Source organism: Syzygium oleosum, unplaced genomic scaffold (assembly GCF_021117445.2).
Source record: "Syzygium oleosum isolate NSW1041296 unplaced genomic scaffold, Sole_v2.1 Sole_v2.27, whole genome shotgun sequence".
Classification (NCBI taxonomy): domain Eukaryota; kingdom Viridiplantae; phylum Streptophyta; class Magnoliopsida; order Myrtales; family Myrtaceae; genus Syzygium; species Syzygium oleosum.
Genome location: NW_026607511.1, coordinates 139,348 through 156,428, shown reverse-complemented (window position 1 = coordinate 156,428; position 17,081 = coordinate 139,348). Strand labels below are relative to the sequence as shown.

Below are 17,081 nucleotides of genomic sequence, written 5' to 3'. Positions count from 1 at the left end.
TGAACTTTAACATATATATTACTTAATAAGCCAATCTTTCATGAGAAGATAAATTTTAAAATCATTCTTAGGGTCTTCACCTTTTACCTTATCTTAAGCTTTCTGATATGTACGTTAGAGGAGCACTATTACTTTCATTCGACGCTATAAGGCGGGAGGTACATGTGCTTCTCTTTTGTCTCAATTAAGTTATCATCCACTTGTTCCTTAATTAATCTAAGCATGAAAACCACATATAATTAAGCAGCTACTGTTACGGGTCTGCAATTGGCATGGATGCGAAGGGCACGCCCTCACATCCCCGCTTACCATTGATCGGTTGGATGTGCGTCGTGTATCCGTCTCTCACCCAATAAATAAGCCTTATAACATAGGAATTATTACAGGGAAAAGTATCGGAAAAGTCCTAAACCTTTCAACCTGTGCCAATTCAATCCTTCGAGCTAATTTCGGCCGGATATTACTGACGCAGACGCCGGCCGGCTTACCTACGTGGCACCGCCGACATTGACGTAGACAACTTTTAATAATTTTTTAATATTTTTTAAAAATTTTATTCATTTTTTTTATTTTTCTTTTCTTTTCCTTCTTTTTTTTCCTTCCCTTTCTTCTTCCTCCAACCAGTCACCGACCAATGACCGGCCAGAGGCCAGGGTTGACGAGGCTTGCCCTCTCTAGATGGCCACGAGGGCGGCCTTGCGCTGGGCTGGCGAGGCTCAATCTCGCCGGATCGGGCGAGGGCCAATCCTTGCCGGCCATGGGCAAGGCCCAACCTTGCCAAATTCGATGAGGTCTTGCCTAGCCAGAGGCTGTGAGGTCAAAGGCCGCAACCTTGCGGCCACTGGCGAGATGAGGTCGTGCCTTGCCCAGCCACTGATGAGGCTCGAGCTCTAGTTAGAGGCTGCGTGGTCGAAGGCCACGACCTCGTGGTCACTAGCGAGGGCAAGGCTTGTGGCAAGGCTTGCCTTTGCCGTTGCCAGTAAGGGCAAGCCTCGCTGGCCCTAGCCTCTAGCTGGTCACCAAGGTCCGGCAACCGATTGGAGGAAGAAGAAAGGGAAGGAAAAAAATAAAAATAAACAAATAAATAGAAAAAAAATTAAAATATTGCTAAAAGTTGCCCACGCCAACATCGGCGGTGCCACATTGGCCGGCCAGCGTCCACGCCAGCAATATTGGGCCAAAATTAGCCGGAATGACTGAATTGGCACTAGGTCAGGTTTATGACTAAATTAGCACAAAAAAAAGATTTATGACTAAATTGACACCAATACAATAGATTTAGGATTTTTCTGACACTTTTTCCATTATTATGAGTCCTACATATGTCAAAAATTGAATCTGATTATAGAAAATTTTAAATCTTATATGAGCCCCACGTAAATATTGTCATATTCAATTGTCCAGATTTATGATGTGAGATACGATGTAAAGTAGAGCAAGGATCCGTTAGGAAGACGATTTGCCTAACTTATCGACAGAAATATATGTGTCATTTTTTTATTTAATTCTCAGTTTCTCCTTAATTGAGATTAATTGTTGTATTTGACAATCAATATATTGGGTACTTTGCAACAATTTAAAAAATTATGGGTTAAATTACCAAATTTTCTAGAAATTTTTGCCCTTCGCAATAGGCACCACCTAGTCATGTGAGAGCACATGACTAAAGTTTCTGACGAGAATTTGGCTGGAGTCCAGGCGAGAGAGCACATTAAAACTGATTTTGAAATGCCAAGGTTAATATTGCAAAAACTGAGATAGATATCAAGGGGCAAATTGCCACGGTCGCAAGAACGTGGGGGCTATAATTATACAAATGAATTCTAGTATCGATTTTAGAGTAGATTTAATCCCATCGATGACCAGCCCGCGCCACAAGGGAAGAAGTGGACTCTAGTGGTACTACTAATGGAGGCGAGAACTAGAACGTATTCAATCCTATTTCCCGATGGGACTAATTCACAATGGAATGTGTTCGATTGGAACATGAAATTGAGTACAAGAATATAAGAGATAGTGAGAATTCTTGACCTCTCTCAACTCGAAGATTTAAGATTTGAAGTGATGTCCTTTCATTGATTTCGCATAATTTCATCGATTTATCCTAAACATTTTCGTTTCAATTGTAATTTGGTTATTTACCATCTACGAGTATCCCCTGCTAAGGGTCCAAAGGTTTTTGTGTTTTGTTTTGGGCAGGACCTTGAATCCTGGACAAGGGCCTATTGCTCTAAGGCCCGACCTAGGCCCACCCAACCTGCATAGTTACCATAGATTTTTGTCTTGATGGGCGGGCCAGAGCATGAGTTTTGACTCAATTCCAGGGCCCGCAGTTGATTCACTGTAAAAGAAAAAGTGCTCTCGAAGATATAATAAACGAATTCTCTATCAATTATACACAAGGAAACACTAATTCATACAGCATCGAACTAATAGGATCACATACGTGCCGAAAACCTCAGGGCGCGGAAATCGCGCCAAAATATGCTCAACAAGCCAATTTCATAAATGTATTGGTGGCACGAATTAAATCAAATGTGGAAGAGGAGAAGAAAACAAGACGAAAGAATTGGAGATGATCTGTTATGGATCGGCCGAATCAATATTTGGGAAGAGAGCACTCCTTGGGTAAGTTGTTTTGGAACCTTGCATTGTCCTGGCAATAGTCGTATATCATGTGATATCTCCTGACCCATTTGAACCACCTCCTCTGTGTCCATGTCAAGGAACTGAAACCCTCGTTGTTCCACCAGTTTGGGGGGCTCTCCGCCCTGCAGAACCTCGGATTGCCCTTCCAAACGCAGGCGTCGATCTTGTAGTCCCCGAACGAGGCCACGAAGGGGCCCTTCGACCAGTCGACCTTGTCGCGCCCGCCCCGCGTCGCCCAGCTATCGCCGTTCCATAGGGTGGCTTTGACGCCCATCGGTTGCCACCTAGGGAACGCCACCCCCTTGTCCGCGTGATTTCGGTACGTTCGGATTGGGATTGAATCCACAAAGAAGCTGCAAAGAGGTTTCAATCCATTATTTCACAAGCATGATCAGATTTATTTCCGAATTTATCGAGCCGAAAATAGAGCGAACAAATCAATGAATTAGCCTCTTTTCCAAGGTTTTATTTGTTTTGGAGGGCCTAAGTTAGCCAAGATTTGGATGCAAATTTTTCAATCATGGTCAATTTCCAATGGATTAGTTAGCAATAGCTCAAATGCACGCCGTCTGTACATGGTGCAGTGCCTTACACAATCTGGTGGAGGTTCCACAAGATGGAGTAGTTATGGAAGTCTTCAGTCGGATCGAACCAAAGGTAAATCCGCTCTTCGCGGTTGTCGAACCCGTCGGCGTATACATTGGTTTGGAGAATGTAAGGCTGCCCGGACACGTTGCCGAGGAACTCGTAGTCTATCTCGTCCCGGTTCGGCTGATCGGACGTCAGCTGCGGTTCGATCCCAATTCAAATCAGCCAACGAGGCACAGGCCAACAAGAAGAGCAAAGAGACCCAAAACACAAAACAGAAATAAAGATAGTAACATAGTTTCTCACATAGACGGCCACGACTGTGCCGGCCGAATCACCGGGAATTAGCTTTATTTTCATGTCGATTTGCCCGAACAAGAACATGTCATTGGAAGCAAAACCAGCCCCTAAAAGCAAAATTCAGATCATACAAAGATCATCAAAAGAAAAATCGCACACATTAAAGATGTGAACTTAGCGGATTTCACGCATTATCTTCACGGCATATGTACCCGATTCCGGGTCGAGAACCAAGCTTCTAGTCCGACCGTCTGCTGAAGTATTCACATGGTTCGGCGACCACATCACGAAGAAGTCCTTATTGAAGTCCCCGGTCGACACGACGGAAGAAAACGAAACTCGAAGCAAATTCAACACCGATACGATGACGAGAAACGAGCGAGGATACTTCATCTTCATCGTCTTTAATTATGTGAGATCAATGTGCCTTCTTGAAGGATCATTGACATGTGAGTGAAGAGTCATATATAGGTAATGCAATGGCTATGAAGTTAGTGCCAAAAGTTTGAAAATGTAAGAAGAAGCAAAGAACGTTCTCTCAAATTAAGATAGAATATCTTCGATGGGAAGCAAAGGGACTTAGGGTTGGTGGAATCTTGTGAGAAGATTGTGAGGTTTGCTTCCCGTTCGGTAGTGTTGATCAGGTGTAGACAAGGATAAACAAATGGGTAACTCTAGACTTTCATAATCACTCGGCTTAGGCATTTAGAACAATGCTTTTGAATAATTTCGGCGTTAGTTAGTTATATCAGGGCTATACGGACTCGAACCGCAGACCTTCCCAATAGAACATATATGTCCATCCGAAATTCATTCATAAATCACGTTTAAAATTGAACACGCGACCAAAGGTCAGGCATTTTACTTCCATTTTCACTCTTTCCATGAGTAGGATTCATATGCGCAAGCCCTCTACCTGTCTCGGTAGCTCATCGAACCGATTGAGCTGTCAAAAACCAATCCGGTAATTCTTTCGCATCGTCGATTTCTCGAAAAGAATCGAAGATTACACACGGTCTAATGTGATACTTTGAGTTATAGCCTTTCTCAACAAAAGAAAGAGAGCTCTCCTATTTCAGTTCATTCCGCAGAAAATTTTAAGAAAAAGCTCAAAATCTGACAGATCTACCCTGACTTTCCAGTTCTGCTGATCTTTCTGAGAATAACTTGATCTCCTAGGCTTCCTTTTCAAGATCCTTGACATTGGGACCCGGCTTGTTGATATTCCTTTCTTTCTCCATGTCAAAAGAGAACTTGGTTCGAACTCAATTTTTTAATTTACTAAGACAAAATCTCAGTTATTGGATGGAGATCATGATTATGTGTATTGATCATGACTACAAGATTGAAGCCAAAGCTAAGCTAAGCTATTACTTTAGTTTTTGCTTTGCTCAATTTTCCATCAAATGATTGCTAAACTTGAATAGTATTGTCTTGTCCGCCTAAGTAAATAATCAATACATTAAGAGCAACCATGTTTCGTTGATTATGTTTTGTGACTAAGATTCATACCACTTGAATATGAGTTCAAGAATGTCACTTATTGAAATTTTGTTGTTAGGTCCATATGTTACTATATGATCGAATACTTTATTCATTTGCAAAAGCTAAATACCTAATTTAAATTTTAAGGGAAAAAAGCACAAGAAGTCACTGAACTTTTGTTTTGTTCAATTAGAACCCTAAACTTTATGATTGTTCTAGTTCATCCTTCTGTTGAAATTATGGATTTGATGATGGCGTGGCCATTGAGTCGACGTTGAAATGCTGATGTGGCATCCTACCCGGCTTTTAGAAAAACTAAAACACAAAATAAGAAATATATAATTAAAAATTTAAAAGAAAACAAGATAATTATTAAAAGGGTTAATATCACAAAAAATCCCAAACTGGAACACTAGTGATAAATTTACCACAAACTAATTTTTTGACCACCAAAAATCTCAAACTAGTATACCTATAACAATTTACCCTCCGTTAGTTTCAGTTAAATTTTACAATTAAATTGCTGAGTTAAATGACACGTGGCAATTGACAGGTGTACCAGTTTGGGATTTTACCCTCCATTTGTCACAAGTATACTAGTTTGTGATTTTTCGTGAGTATTAATCCAGTTTATTGAAAATTAACGGATGGTAAATTTGTCACAAATATACCAATTTAGGGTTTTGATAGTCAAAAAATTAGTTCGGGATAAATTTGTCACAGGTATAACAGTTTTGGGTTTTGATGGTCCAAAATTAATTTGGAGTAAATTTATCACATATTTATCAGTTTAAGGTTTTTTGTGGTATTAACCCTTATTAAAAAGAACTAGAAAATAAATAACTTTTGAAAAAAGAAAAAAAGAAGGCGTGTTCACCAGCAATGTAAATCTAATCCAAGAGTCAAACTGTCGCCAGAGTCGTGTGACCCTTGTGACAATTGGCCGAGGGTCACGTGATCCCGACGTGCAGATACTGGCTTTGCGCGGTCCCAGGAACGGGGGCAATAAGGGCTCGGCGGCCCTCACCGGCAACGTGGGGGTGCCGCTGCCATCACCTCCCGCCGCCCAAGACCACCTCCCCCCTTCTTCTATCCCTCTCTTAGGTCTGGACATGGACATTGAACGAGGATGACCGTCCAAACTTAAAGATTCCTCCTCGGTTATAATGAGCCTGTCTGGGCCTAGTACGGGGTTCATAACAAGGCCGAGCCCAGCATTGATTGAAGGGGCACTTGGGTCCCCACCGGGGTTGTCTAATTTAAGAGAGTTATGACTAGCGTTTGCAAGCCCAACCACCTCCATTAATGAAGCCTTGAAATGAACGACCATGGAAGCACATAGGAGGGTGACCTTCATCTCCTAAGGTTGGCAGTTGGCACTCCATCTAGTCAAAAACCATGCGCAATGTCCTAGAGTCTTATTGTATCAGTCGGTCCAATCGAGTATCGATTAGGCTTTCGCTGCGATGTCTCAACTTATTCTGTCAAAGTCCAATAGATCGAATTGGGTACCAAAACAATATCCTATTTTGTTTGTTGGCGCAATTTCGAAAAATATTTAGCGATGATCCTGACTCATACGGTGCTTTATTCGGTTTCTTCCAAACAAAGAGATTCCGGTCAAATTTGACGGAGACATCAAAAAAAGCCACTTCACCTAATATCACTAAGGTCTTGTCATGTCCTCACCTGTCCAATTACGGGCATCATGAGCGAGGATGCGCAAATATGAAATGTCAACGTCAATTCCTCCAAAAGTCGAGAATGGTTTCAATCAGCGTCGTCCAAAATGTGTGGGACGAACCTATGCGGACAGCACATTTATGAAAACCTACTCTTTTCAGCAACATATCTATCTATCGTGTAAAATTCCAAACCTCAACCTTCATTTGAGAGGAAAAAAAGGGCAGGGCATTTGGGTAGCTAGCAAATCGATTGAAAGCAAAAATAAAAAAATAAAAAAAAAATTGTTCAATTTCAAGACTCTTAGACAAGAAAGAATTATGACACAAATCATGTGACAAAGGCATAATTTTACGTTTTACAAGCCTCGGTTTTAAAAAGTTGCACTTGCGTAAATTTATTGGGAAAAAGTCACAAAAAAACTCCAAATTATATTCACTGTGATATATTTCACTACAACACTAATACCCTGAATTTTTTATTGTAACATAAAAACTTCCAAACTTGTACTTATATAACACATTTACCTTCCGTCAAGATCCGTTAAATGATTTTTTAGCCAAAACAACATCGTTTTTATTTGACTTAAGTCACGAGAGCGCCATGTCAACATTAATGGAGGGTAAATATATCACATGAGTACAGATTTGAGATTTTGGGTATCACAGAAAAAAAATTTAGGATTAATATATCATAGTAAGCATAGTTTAGAATTTTTTATGGCTTTTGTCCAAATTTATTTGATGTACTTAATTATACTGCCTCCGCGTAGAATTTTACAAATGAAAAGTGCCAAAAACTCTCCCCACTTTTGACCCCAATACCATTCTCGATCAATATACTTTTTAAAATGCCAATTTGCATCTTGTAGTTTCGTGCGGAACACCAAATTGTATTCCTCATCGAGTAACCACTTAAATTTATTTTTAGAGAAATCGTTGCTTTTCTTTCATATTATCTTTGCTCATCTTCTAAATTCCCCAACCTTTCAAATATGAAAAATAAAAACACTAATTAGAGAATTATAACCCAACTACCCTAACCAACTTCCGTGTCTCCTGTCCACCGTCCGTGTCTCCGATGTCGCGGCCATACTCTTCTTGTTCATGCGTCTAGTGTCGTTGGCGTCCCCACACCTTTAAGCTAGGGCTGGCGGCCTCCGCCAGGCCATGAACGACCTTGATCGAGGTTTCCCATGGACAACATACAGAGAGAGAGAGAGAGAGAGAGAGAGAGAGAGAGAGAGAGAGAGAGAGAGTTGGTGAAAAAAAAAACAAACTAAATGAGAAAGGAAACGGCTCGCTAAAAAGAGAAAGAAAAGGCATCGGGTCTTAAGAGTAAACCTGTCAAACGGATGAATCGGGTCGGGTCGGGTCAAAAATGGTCCAATCCAAATAAACTCATTTAATCCGTTTTGACCCATTTCCACGTAACGCAAATATAATAACTCATACCCAACCCAACCCATATTGCTAAAACACTGACATATTTAACTCAATCTAGAAAAACCCATACACAAACTGAGATGAGAGTACGAAGTGAGTGAATGTGAGATTGAGCGAAGGCAAGAGAAATGAGTTAAATTTAAATAAGTTGTAAACTCATTTATGACATATTTACACATATCATGTTTATACCCATTTATGACACATTTATGGGTTAAGAAATGGGTTTATGACTCATTTTGACAAGTCTACTTAAAAGCAACATAATAGCTGCCTAAACGACAACAGCGGCAGTTCGATGACAGGGTAGAGACAGAGTTTAGGGTTTGTATATTAGGGAAGTCGAGAGCTCGGGCGAAGGACGATGTGGTCATTTTGGCAATGTTTTTCATAACAAGATGTTGGAAAATTGCATCGAGGCCAAATGTGAGGAGGGTATCTAGTATTTTCTCCCGATCACATAATATTCTACTTATAACTCCACGCTTGGTATTTCTACGTGCGTGTGTATATATATATACACGTATACGTATGTATGCAAAATGGGCTTTCCATTGGGCCCGGCCCGTATCACAACATGGCCCATCCATCAGCACCCAAGCCACATTTCAGCTTGGATCATTTTTTTTTTTGTAATATACAATTTTCAGCTTCTTGAGAAATCACAATTTCTTTTTTAATTTGACAATCACTTCAGAAACCCCGTCAATATCACGGCAGTAATGACGGCACTCTCCCGGCATTTTCTGATTTATTTTTTCTCTCTCTCTCTCTCGTTTTCTGCAAATTCTTATTTTATCATATGTTTGTATTATTATTTTTATTCATATACTCGACGACAATGGTCGTTCTTGGTTCTGGATCCGCTACCTCGACGGAGCTTCTCCTGACTTGGGGACTTCTCTCTCTCCTTCCTCTTCTTCTTCCTCTTCCTTCGTCTTGCGTCGCGTTCCTTTCACTCCACTTCGCTTGGTTGCTCCTCCTCCTCCAGTCCAGGTACTCCCGTGACCCTTCTCCTCTTCCATTCTGTAGTTTGCTCCTCTCTGTCTCTGTCTGTGTCTCTGTCTCTTTGTCTTCTTTCTTGTCGAGGGGATTGATGGGTGTGTTGGTGATTGTCTCTAGAATTTTTGTGCTTTCGAACGAGGCAAGATTTGGGATTTGAGGGTTCTGATGATGGGTTCGGAGTCTTGCGTTTGATCGGGGTTTCGATTTGTCTTCTTGGGGTCCCCCCGCCCCCACAAACCCCCCCTTTGGGTCATCATCTTTCTTGGGTTTGTTCGACGTCCCTGTAATTTGCGGGGTATTGAAGAAAGACTGTGGATAGCTTTGTTTTCTTTGGAGTTGCTTGCGTTGGTTCGTGAAGTTTGCATCTGCATGTTGTAAGTTTGTGGAGATGATGGGGGTTAGCGTGAGATGAGGGAGCCTCGTAATCGCTGAGAAATGAAAATGTCGCAGTTGTTCTTTTTTCTTTCTTGTCTACGAATTCAAGTGGGAGGAGGGTCTAGAATAGGTTGTTTCGTACCAAATTACTGCAAATAGGAGCTCTTCTGAGGTTCTTGTTAATGGCTGTGTGTTTCTTTAAGATGGTTGTTGAGGAATTGAACTGACCTAAGAGTCTGATCGATCGCGCGGCCTTCTTTGGTTAGAACTTAGGAGGAATATGGAGTATACAAGACTTTATGTGGAATTGATTATATCGATTTTGTGAGGGAACAACCTGTAGGTCGTTGTGATAGGCTGATGAGTCTGTCATACTGTGTTACTCTACCCTTTTTTTCATTTATCTTGTTGTTCATCATGTTCTGTTTTGGTAAATTGACCCACAGTGAATTCTGGACAGGCTTTGTTAAACTTACTGTAAGAGTGTAGGAGGTCTCATCATGTTCAAGAAGTCATCGAGCAGAAATCAGAGATCTAAAGGTGTGAAGATCAAACAAAGTCTTCAGATTTTACTTTTGCTTGGTATATGCTTCTGGTTGATATATCAAGTCAAGTACTCACATGATAAGAAGAGAGAACTGAATGAGAAAGATGCCAAAACATCGGTGAAAGATGAACGTGGTGGTGCTGTGAAATTTGGGAGAAAGGATCTTCATCCTCGGCGGGATGAAACGGCTACGATCACAAATCATGTGGAAGATGAAGAGGAAAGCCGAGAGGAGATTGATGAAACAGTTACAATCACGAATCATGTAGAAGATGAAGAGGAAAGCAGGGAGGAGAATGATGAAAGTAAGCGCGACGAAGAGCATGATGATGAAGAAACAAGTAAGCACGAGGTAGAACAGGGAGAAGAGGCGAACAAACACGAACATGATGAGAGAGAGGATGCAAATGAGAGTGTAACAGAGCAAGAAGCTGCAGGGAGACATGAAGAGGAAGAAGAGCGCGAAGAAGAGGAAAATAGGATTGATGATCCGGAAGTAGTGAGAGAAGGTGGAGAGGACGAGACTGATGAGCCTGACGAAGAGAAAGCGCAGGGAGAAGTTGATCGCGAGGAGGAGTTCATTGATGAGGAGAAAGAGAGAGAAGAGGATAATGATGAGAAGGAGACTGAAGGTGATGACGGGGAGGACAAAGAAGGTCAACCGGAGGATGAGAATGTTTTGGAGGATGAAGAACACGACGAGAGTGAGAGTAGTCATAGTAGACAAGAGGCACGCGAAGAACATTACAAAGCTGATGATGCTTCCAGTGCAGTTACCCATGACGCCCAATCTACAGTGATAGACACGGAAAAGCTAGGTTCACATGATGCCAATGACAACTCTGGATCAAGTAAAACAGGTCAGGAAAGCAACTCGACCATCTCTAACCAAATTAATGAAGGTCAGGATAACTCGAGGTCAAATACGGAAGAAAATCAAGTTGCTGAAAAGGCTGCAAATTCCAGTGAAGTGGTAAGTGGAATTAAGGATCCTGATGTTACCAAGACTGGCCCTGCAAATAGTTCGCTTCTGAAACCAGCTGTTACTACCAAGGCCAAGGACCAAGAAGATGCAGGAGTCAAATCCTCGGAAGTGAATATGGGATCTAGCAATAACCTGACAATGACTGGCCAGCCGATTAATGGAACCGAGAACATCTTGGATTCCCCTCAAGCTCATAATCGAACCGGGGTTGATGCGCATGCCAGTGATGGCTCCAACCAGCAAAATATTAGAGTGGAGATGGCCAGAGCCTCTACCGGAAATTCTTCTGGCGGCGAATCTGATTCGACTTCGTCGATTTCCACTACTGAAACGGGGAATTCATCAAATTTGAATAATGATCAGACATCAGCAGTGAAGGATGAGAACATAAGCTCTGACATGAAAGGTGAAGCAGAGAACGTGTTGAAACTACCGTCCATGACAAAAGTGAAAGATGATCATACCCAAAATGAGGCGTTGGATCGCCGGAGTGAGGCAGGCAGCAGTAACACTAGCTAATATGTCCACTTTCTGATTAACGAGGATCGCAAGACTCGTGTGCACTTCGAGGTTGTCCTCACTGAATCTTTGGATTTTTTCCGATTTGCTGGAGACAAGATAAACGGCTGGACTTAGATACAGGTGATATGCTTCTTGGGCTCTGAAGGGGTGTATGAATTTTGGTTTCTTTTTTCTTTGATGTGCACGCGCATTAGCGTTCTTCTTCAGTTGTTTTTGCAATGTGTATTCCCTCAGATTCTCTCTGTGCCAATAACTGCAAAGTCTTACTGGGTTTCTATAATGATCTGGACATGTTGCCCACGCATTTTGCGGGCGTTACTGGATGAACAATTGAACAGATGACCTGACAATTATGATGACTGACTGAAATGAATTCCTTCATGGATCTTTTTGGGACAATCACCGAGAAAATCCTTAAACTCGCCATGGAAATGAACTGAACTCCTAGAACTCTCGTTCCGAGTATTCAATTCCTAAGAACTCGTAACTTCGATGTGCTCGAGTCTTTTCATTGACCTTGTCAATTTTAAGCAGATGGGAAATATCGCGCGGCTCTTTTTATTCTTAATCACGTGGAACTTTTAATACTCTAGAATCCAACGGAGCTGAGAAGCTGATGGAAAGATTGAAATGGAGGGCTTTTACGATTTGAATACACTAAATGAAAAATTTTAGAATTCATGTGTATTATCGTGACAAGTTTTAGTACTCTTGTTTTAATCGTCTCGATTTAATTTTAAGGGTTGAGATTAGCAAAATCTGTCTTCAATGTTTGCTTATGTAAGATCAGTGAATTTTAAGTTGGAAAAGCAACTAACGGTTTATGTTTAGTTAAGGTGCGTATTTATGCGGGAGCACTGACCAGCAAGTATTTCCCAATGAAAAGTAGGTACTAACATATTCATCTCTAGTGACTTTTGATAAGCATTGTAAATGCTCTTTTGAGTAACACTGCGTTTAGTTCAGCTTTTTCAAGGCCTCTTAAAAAAGAATATGAGGTGTTTGGCAAACATTTTTGGGACCTCTTTAGCCAAATGCTAGTCTTGACATATTTCTATCTTGCTTAAGATATTTCTATCTCTTGGTCGTCAACGAAATTTTGCCCAAATTTGTGACTCAAGTAAAATTTTGTGATTTTTTAAGATGTAAAAATTTTACAGTAAAATTGGGACAAGACCAAAAGTTTGAGATTTTTCATGGGGCAAAAAGCTTAGGGTAAAATTAGAACAAGACATAAAGTTGAGGGTTTATGAGATAAAAAAATTTTAGGGTAGAATTGAGACATGACCTAAAGTTGGAGGTTTTTATGAGATAAAAGGTAGAAATAAGACAAAAGTTAAAATTTGAGATTTTTTGGGTATTAGGCCTTAGTTAAAGTGCGATTTATGCGGGAGCACTGACCAGCAAGTATTTCCCAATGAAAAGTAGGTACTAACATTTTCGTCTTTAGTGACTTTTGATAAGCATTATAAATGATCTTTTGAGTAACGCTGCGTAAGGTTATTTCTATAGTTAAATAATTTTTTTCTACCAAAACTACCCTACTAATTTTTCGTTGTTCAATTTAGCCCTCGTTGTTACTGTTCATCTTCTCCGTGCGAGGGCAGCCGGTGAGGTCGCACGACCCTCGCCAGGGGTCACTGGAGGCCGCCCGAGGTCATGCAACCTTAGACGACGACCGCTGGCGACAGATCTAGCTTGCCAGCTACTGGAGCCCTTGCTGGAGCAGGCGAAGGGTTCGAGCTTTTCTTAATAAAAAATAGACAAAAAAAGGTAGCCAAAGTTATTTGCAAGAAGAACTATGCCAAACACTATTTAATCCAAGTTTGCTTCACGAAGGACTTTTTCCCAAATGTAATTTGCATTTCCCCAAAATCCTTGAGGCTAAAGACCGTTGCATTTCCCTAAAATCCATTTCCAAAGCCGAACCAAACATAGCCTATGTAAATGCGCAACGAAGTAAACGCGCAGCGGAAGAAGCGAATGAGTCGTGAGCATGCACAAGGGAAAATCATCGATGGTTTTATCACTTGTCGGCCATTAGATATAAGAGTCATAGTCATAGGTTTCGAGGTATAATGGATCAAGGAAGTGATGAAAATGATCGAGTGAGTCTTGAAGCTTCTAAAGCTATATGGTTTGTTGAGTCCGCTAGAGTATTCTTGAGGGCAATACGGAAAATGCACATTATTCTAGAGTATTCTTGAGGGCAATATGTGTATAAGTGAGGGTCCACTCCCATTCGTTTGTATCATCTCAAAAGTAATAAAAATCCAAACATTCTCTCTCTAAAATCCTTATGATCCAGATAGGGAATGCTAGATCAACAAACCAGTGACATAAACATGCCTGTCTGATCAATATTTATTGATGTCTAATCTAAAGCTTCGTAATGTCAACCATTGGATTTGATCACGGCAAATTTGTTGTGCTTTAGACCACGGCAATGTAGATTCGACCTACACATCTAATTTTCCATGACATAGCAATGGGAATTACATTTGCCTGTAGATTAAATTCCGATATTAAATGGACAAACATGGCAAGATAGGCGAGTCTATTCTACCCTCTTGTACCCTCATGTGATAGGCGAATTGCCACGGGTAGGGCTGTCAAAATAACCCAGTCAAACACGACCAGATCTGATCCAAACTGACCCAAAAATTTTCATTTTAGGTCGAGTTGGGTCTCAACTTATCTAGGCAAGAGTAAAATAATTGAGTATTATTTTGGATCTATTAGGCTTGAGTACCCAAGCCCAACCGAAACAATGAAATCCTTTCACATCTTGCGAAGATATCTTTCTTCCACATCTCTCTCACTCTCTCGCCATTTGTTACTTTGCCATGGTGCAGGGGAGCAACCGCAGCGAGGGGAGCAGGGCCAGGGGCTATAGTGGCAAGGGAAGGGGCTATGGTGGCAGGGGCGATGGCTATCGGTGGTGGCAGGGGAGGAAGGTACGGAGGAGGAGGTGGCGGCAGAATCTGTTACAACTATAGGGGGAAAACATGTGTAATTTAACCTTAATTTAAAATAAAAATCTAAAACAGAAAACCCGATCCGACCCAAACCGGCCCAATCGTGCAACTATATCTTATTCGGGTTCTTGTCGGGTATCATGAAAATCCAACCCAACCCATTGACACCTCCTAGCCACGGGACCTTTTCAACCAGTAAACCTAAGCATGTCCATGTCAAGCTTTGGATATGAGTAATCGGTTCCAAGACAGATAGGTTCCAGCTTGTAAACCTAAGCTTGTCCATGTCAAGCTTTGGATAGGGGTGATCGGTTTCAGGTTCCACTACCCTGTTAGAACCGATTTCCATTGTTTGGAATTAGGATCGACCCTAGAACCTGGTTTGGTTCAAGGAATCAGTTTTTTTTTCTTCATTGTTTAAAAACATCAAGACAAATAGCAATTATAACAAAATATTATGAGTAAAAAATGGCTCAAAGTAAAGCATGGATAAAAAAAAAAAAAAAAATATAAAGAGAATAATAAATCTTTTCTTCCAACCTCGGTTCAACCAATTCCCGAGTGGATAGCTAGGTTCAATACCCAGAACCTAGAACCTACCCACACAATACCAATTCCAAAAATTTGAAACCAGATTGTTGTTTCCACTGGTACTGGAACCCTACCTACCTAATGGACGGTCCGGTTCAGTTCCAAGATCCGGACCAATTGCACAACCCTAGCTTTTGAGTCGTGTATCACCCAAATTCACCGCCAAATCTAAAGCTACACAATGTCGACCATTGGATCGGGTAGAATGCAAATGTATTCATATATTGTCTGAATTAAAAATCGAAAAAAAAAAGTCCAATTAGATAGATAAAACACTCTATATTCCACCACCAGACATCTCGGCTCTTGGCTGGCAGAGCGTCACTTTTGATTTCCACTTGGCAAAATACTTTAGAGAAGTTAAAAATCACCATGCTTGATAGTTGATAACTGGGATGTCATTTGTTTGTGGGCTGATCAAATGAGATTTGACAGTGCGACATGAAAATGTTGAGAAATAGTGACTCTAAAATTTTCTTTATTTACATAAAAGATAGATGATAAAAAAAACATTTGAAACTACCCAAATTCATAGCATAAGTAGAAGAAGAAAGAATTCCTGCACTCATCAATAAAAACCAGGTCCTCCTACTTGGCCATAATCGTTGACTTTCCCTTCATTCTCATGCACCAAATGGTTGACCGCCATGTCAGCGTCGCCGACCTCGGCTGCATTCACCGCCGCGCCCACCGTGGCCCCATACGGCTGGAGGAGCGACCTCATCATCATGTCGTCGGCCTTCATGACAACCTTCTGAATCAGCTCTTCGACCGCGACCACATACTGCTCGAGCTCCTCCGCTGCCATGTCGTTGTCCAACGCCTTATCCCACCAGAAACCGCCGCCACCGCCGCCGCCGCCCATCCTGTCCCTCTCGCCTCCCTTCAATTGCACGCCTCGCTGCTTCTCTCTCGCCAGCTCTTGCAAAACCTCGTCGTACTCCTCGTTCAGCGCGCGCAGAGCTGGCACGATGTCGCCGTCGGCCACCGCTCCTTCTTCATCTCCATCTCCATCTCCAGCCCGGGAATCGAGGCTAGTTCCACGGAGGTAGCGGTCGACGACGAAGTCAACGTTCGGGTGTCCAAAGCAGAAGATCTTGTGGACCGGTGAGAAGACGATGATGGCGATATGCGCGCCGCAGAGGACGCAGAGCTCGCTCGCCTTCTTGAAGAGCCCCGACCGGCGTTTCGAGAAGGTGACTTGTTGGCTGCTCTTGTTGGTGATCTTCTTGATCTCGATCTTCTTCCTCCCTTTGCTTGGCTTGGGGGTCTTGGTGAGTTTCTTTATGACAACCATGGTGAATTTCTGGAGTTATTTATGATGATGATGATGGGGAAGAAGACATGTCGAGAAAGGCATGTAGTTTTAATTAAGTAATGTGGTTCTTGGAGTTTAATTATGGAAAGGGTGATTTTAGTTTATTTGGACATAGATAAATTTGGTAAGACAAAAATTGAGGATCAAGATGGACGCAGAATATTAAGATTGATTGGCATTTTGGATAAGTTTATGAAATGTTTTCCCGGTGGATCTCTCCCGAATTAAATGGGGAATCTTAAATCTTTTGACTCTTGTCTGAAAATCCCAAAAATACTCACGCTAGCTAAATAAATAATAATGACCGACTATAGATAAACAATAAATGAAACAGTAATTTGAAAAGCTCGCATTATTATAACTATAGACACACCTTAAAACGGGATAATTACCCAATTCATCATAAACCTATTGTAAGGATTCCTATTCAGTCATAAGCTTCTTCAAATTTTGTAATTCCTAAACTTTTGCGCAAAATTCTAATGCAGTCCTCCCGATCAATTGTCGCCAAATATTGCTAACACAGCGTCCAATCATCATCGGTCATCTTACGTGACATGCTGACATGGACAATTTGTGGATTGCCGTGTTAGAGATTTCCGACGACAAT

At 41.4% G+C, this 17,081-nt stretch overlaps 3 protein-coding genes across 3 annotated transcripts; 1 reads left to right on the top strand and 2 right to left on the bottom strand.

The window, feature by feature from the left end:
• Window positions 1–2,356: 2,356 nt before the first annotated feature.
• LOC115690874 (probable xyloglucan endotransglucosylase/hydrolase protein 10) lies at window positions 2,357–4,054 on the bottom strand. Its single transcript, XM_030617355.2, has 4 exons — window positions 3,750–4,054; window positions 3,544–3,644; window positions 3,242–3,435; window positions 2,357–3,002 (listed from the first exon to the last, which is right to left on the bottom strand). Exons 1-4 carry the CDS (start codon window positions 3,934–3,936, stop codon window positions 2,600–2,602), a joined length of 885 nt encoding a protein of 294 aa, XP_030473215.2. The 5' UTR covers window positions 3,937–4,054; the 3' UTR covers window positions 2,357–2,599.
• Window positions 4,055–8,987: 4,933 nt separating this feature from the next.
• Window positions 8,988–11,914, top strand: LOC115690904 (uncharacterized). Its single transcript, XM_030617404.2, has 2 exons — window positions 8,988–9,146; window positions 9,991–11,914. The coding sequence occupies exon 2, from the start codon at window positions 10,031–10,033 to the stop codon at window positions 11,579–11,581; it is 1,551 nt and encodes a 516-aa protein (XP_030473264.2). The 5' UTR covers window positions 8,988–9,146; window positions 9,991–10,030; the 3' UTR covers window positions 11,582–11,914.
• Window positions 11,915–15,721: 3,807 nt separating this feature from the next.
• Window positions 15,722–16,450, bottom strand: LOC115690905 (agamous-like MADS-box protein AGL62). Its single transcript, XM_030617406.2, has one exon. It carries the CDS (start codon window positions 16,448–16,450, stop codon window positions 15,722–15,724), a length of 729 nt encoding a protein of 242 aa, XP_030473266.1.
• Between the last annotated feature and the right edge of the window lie 631 nt (window positions 16,451–17,081).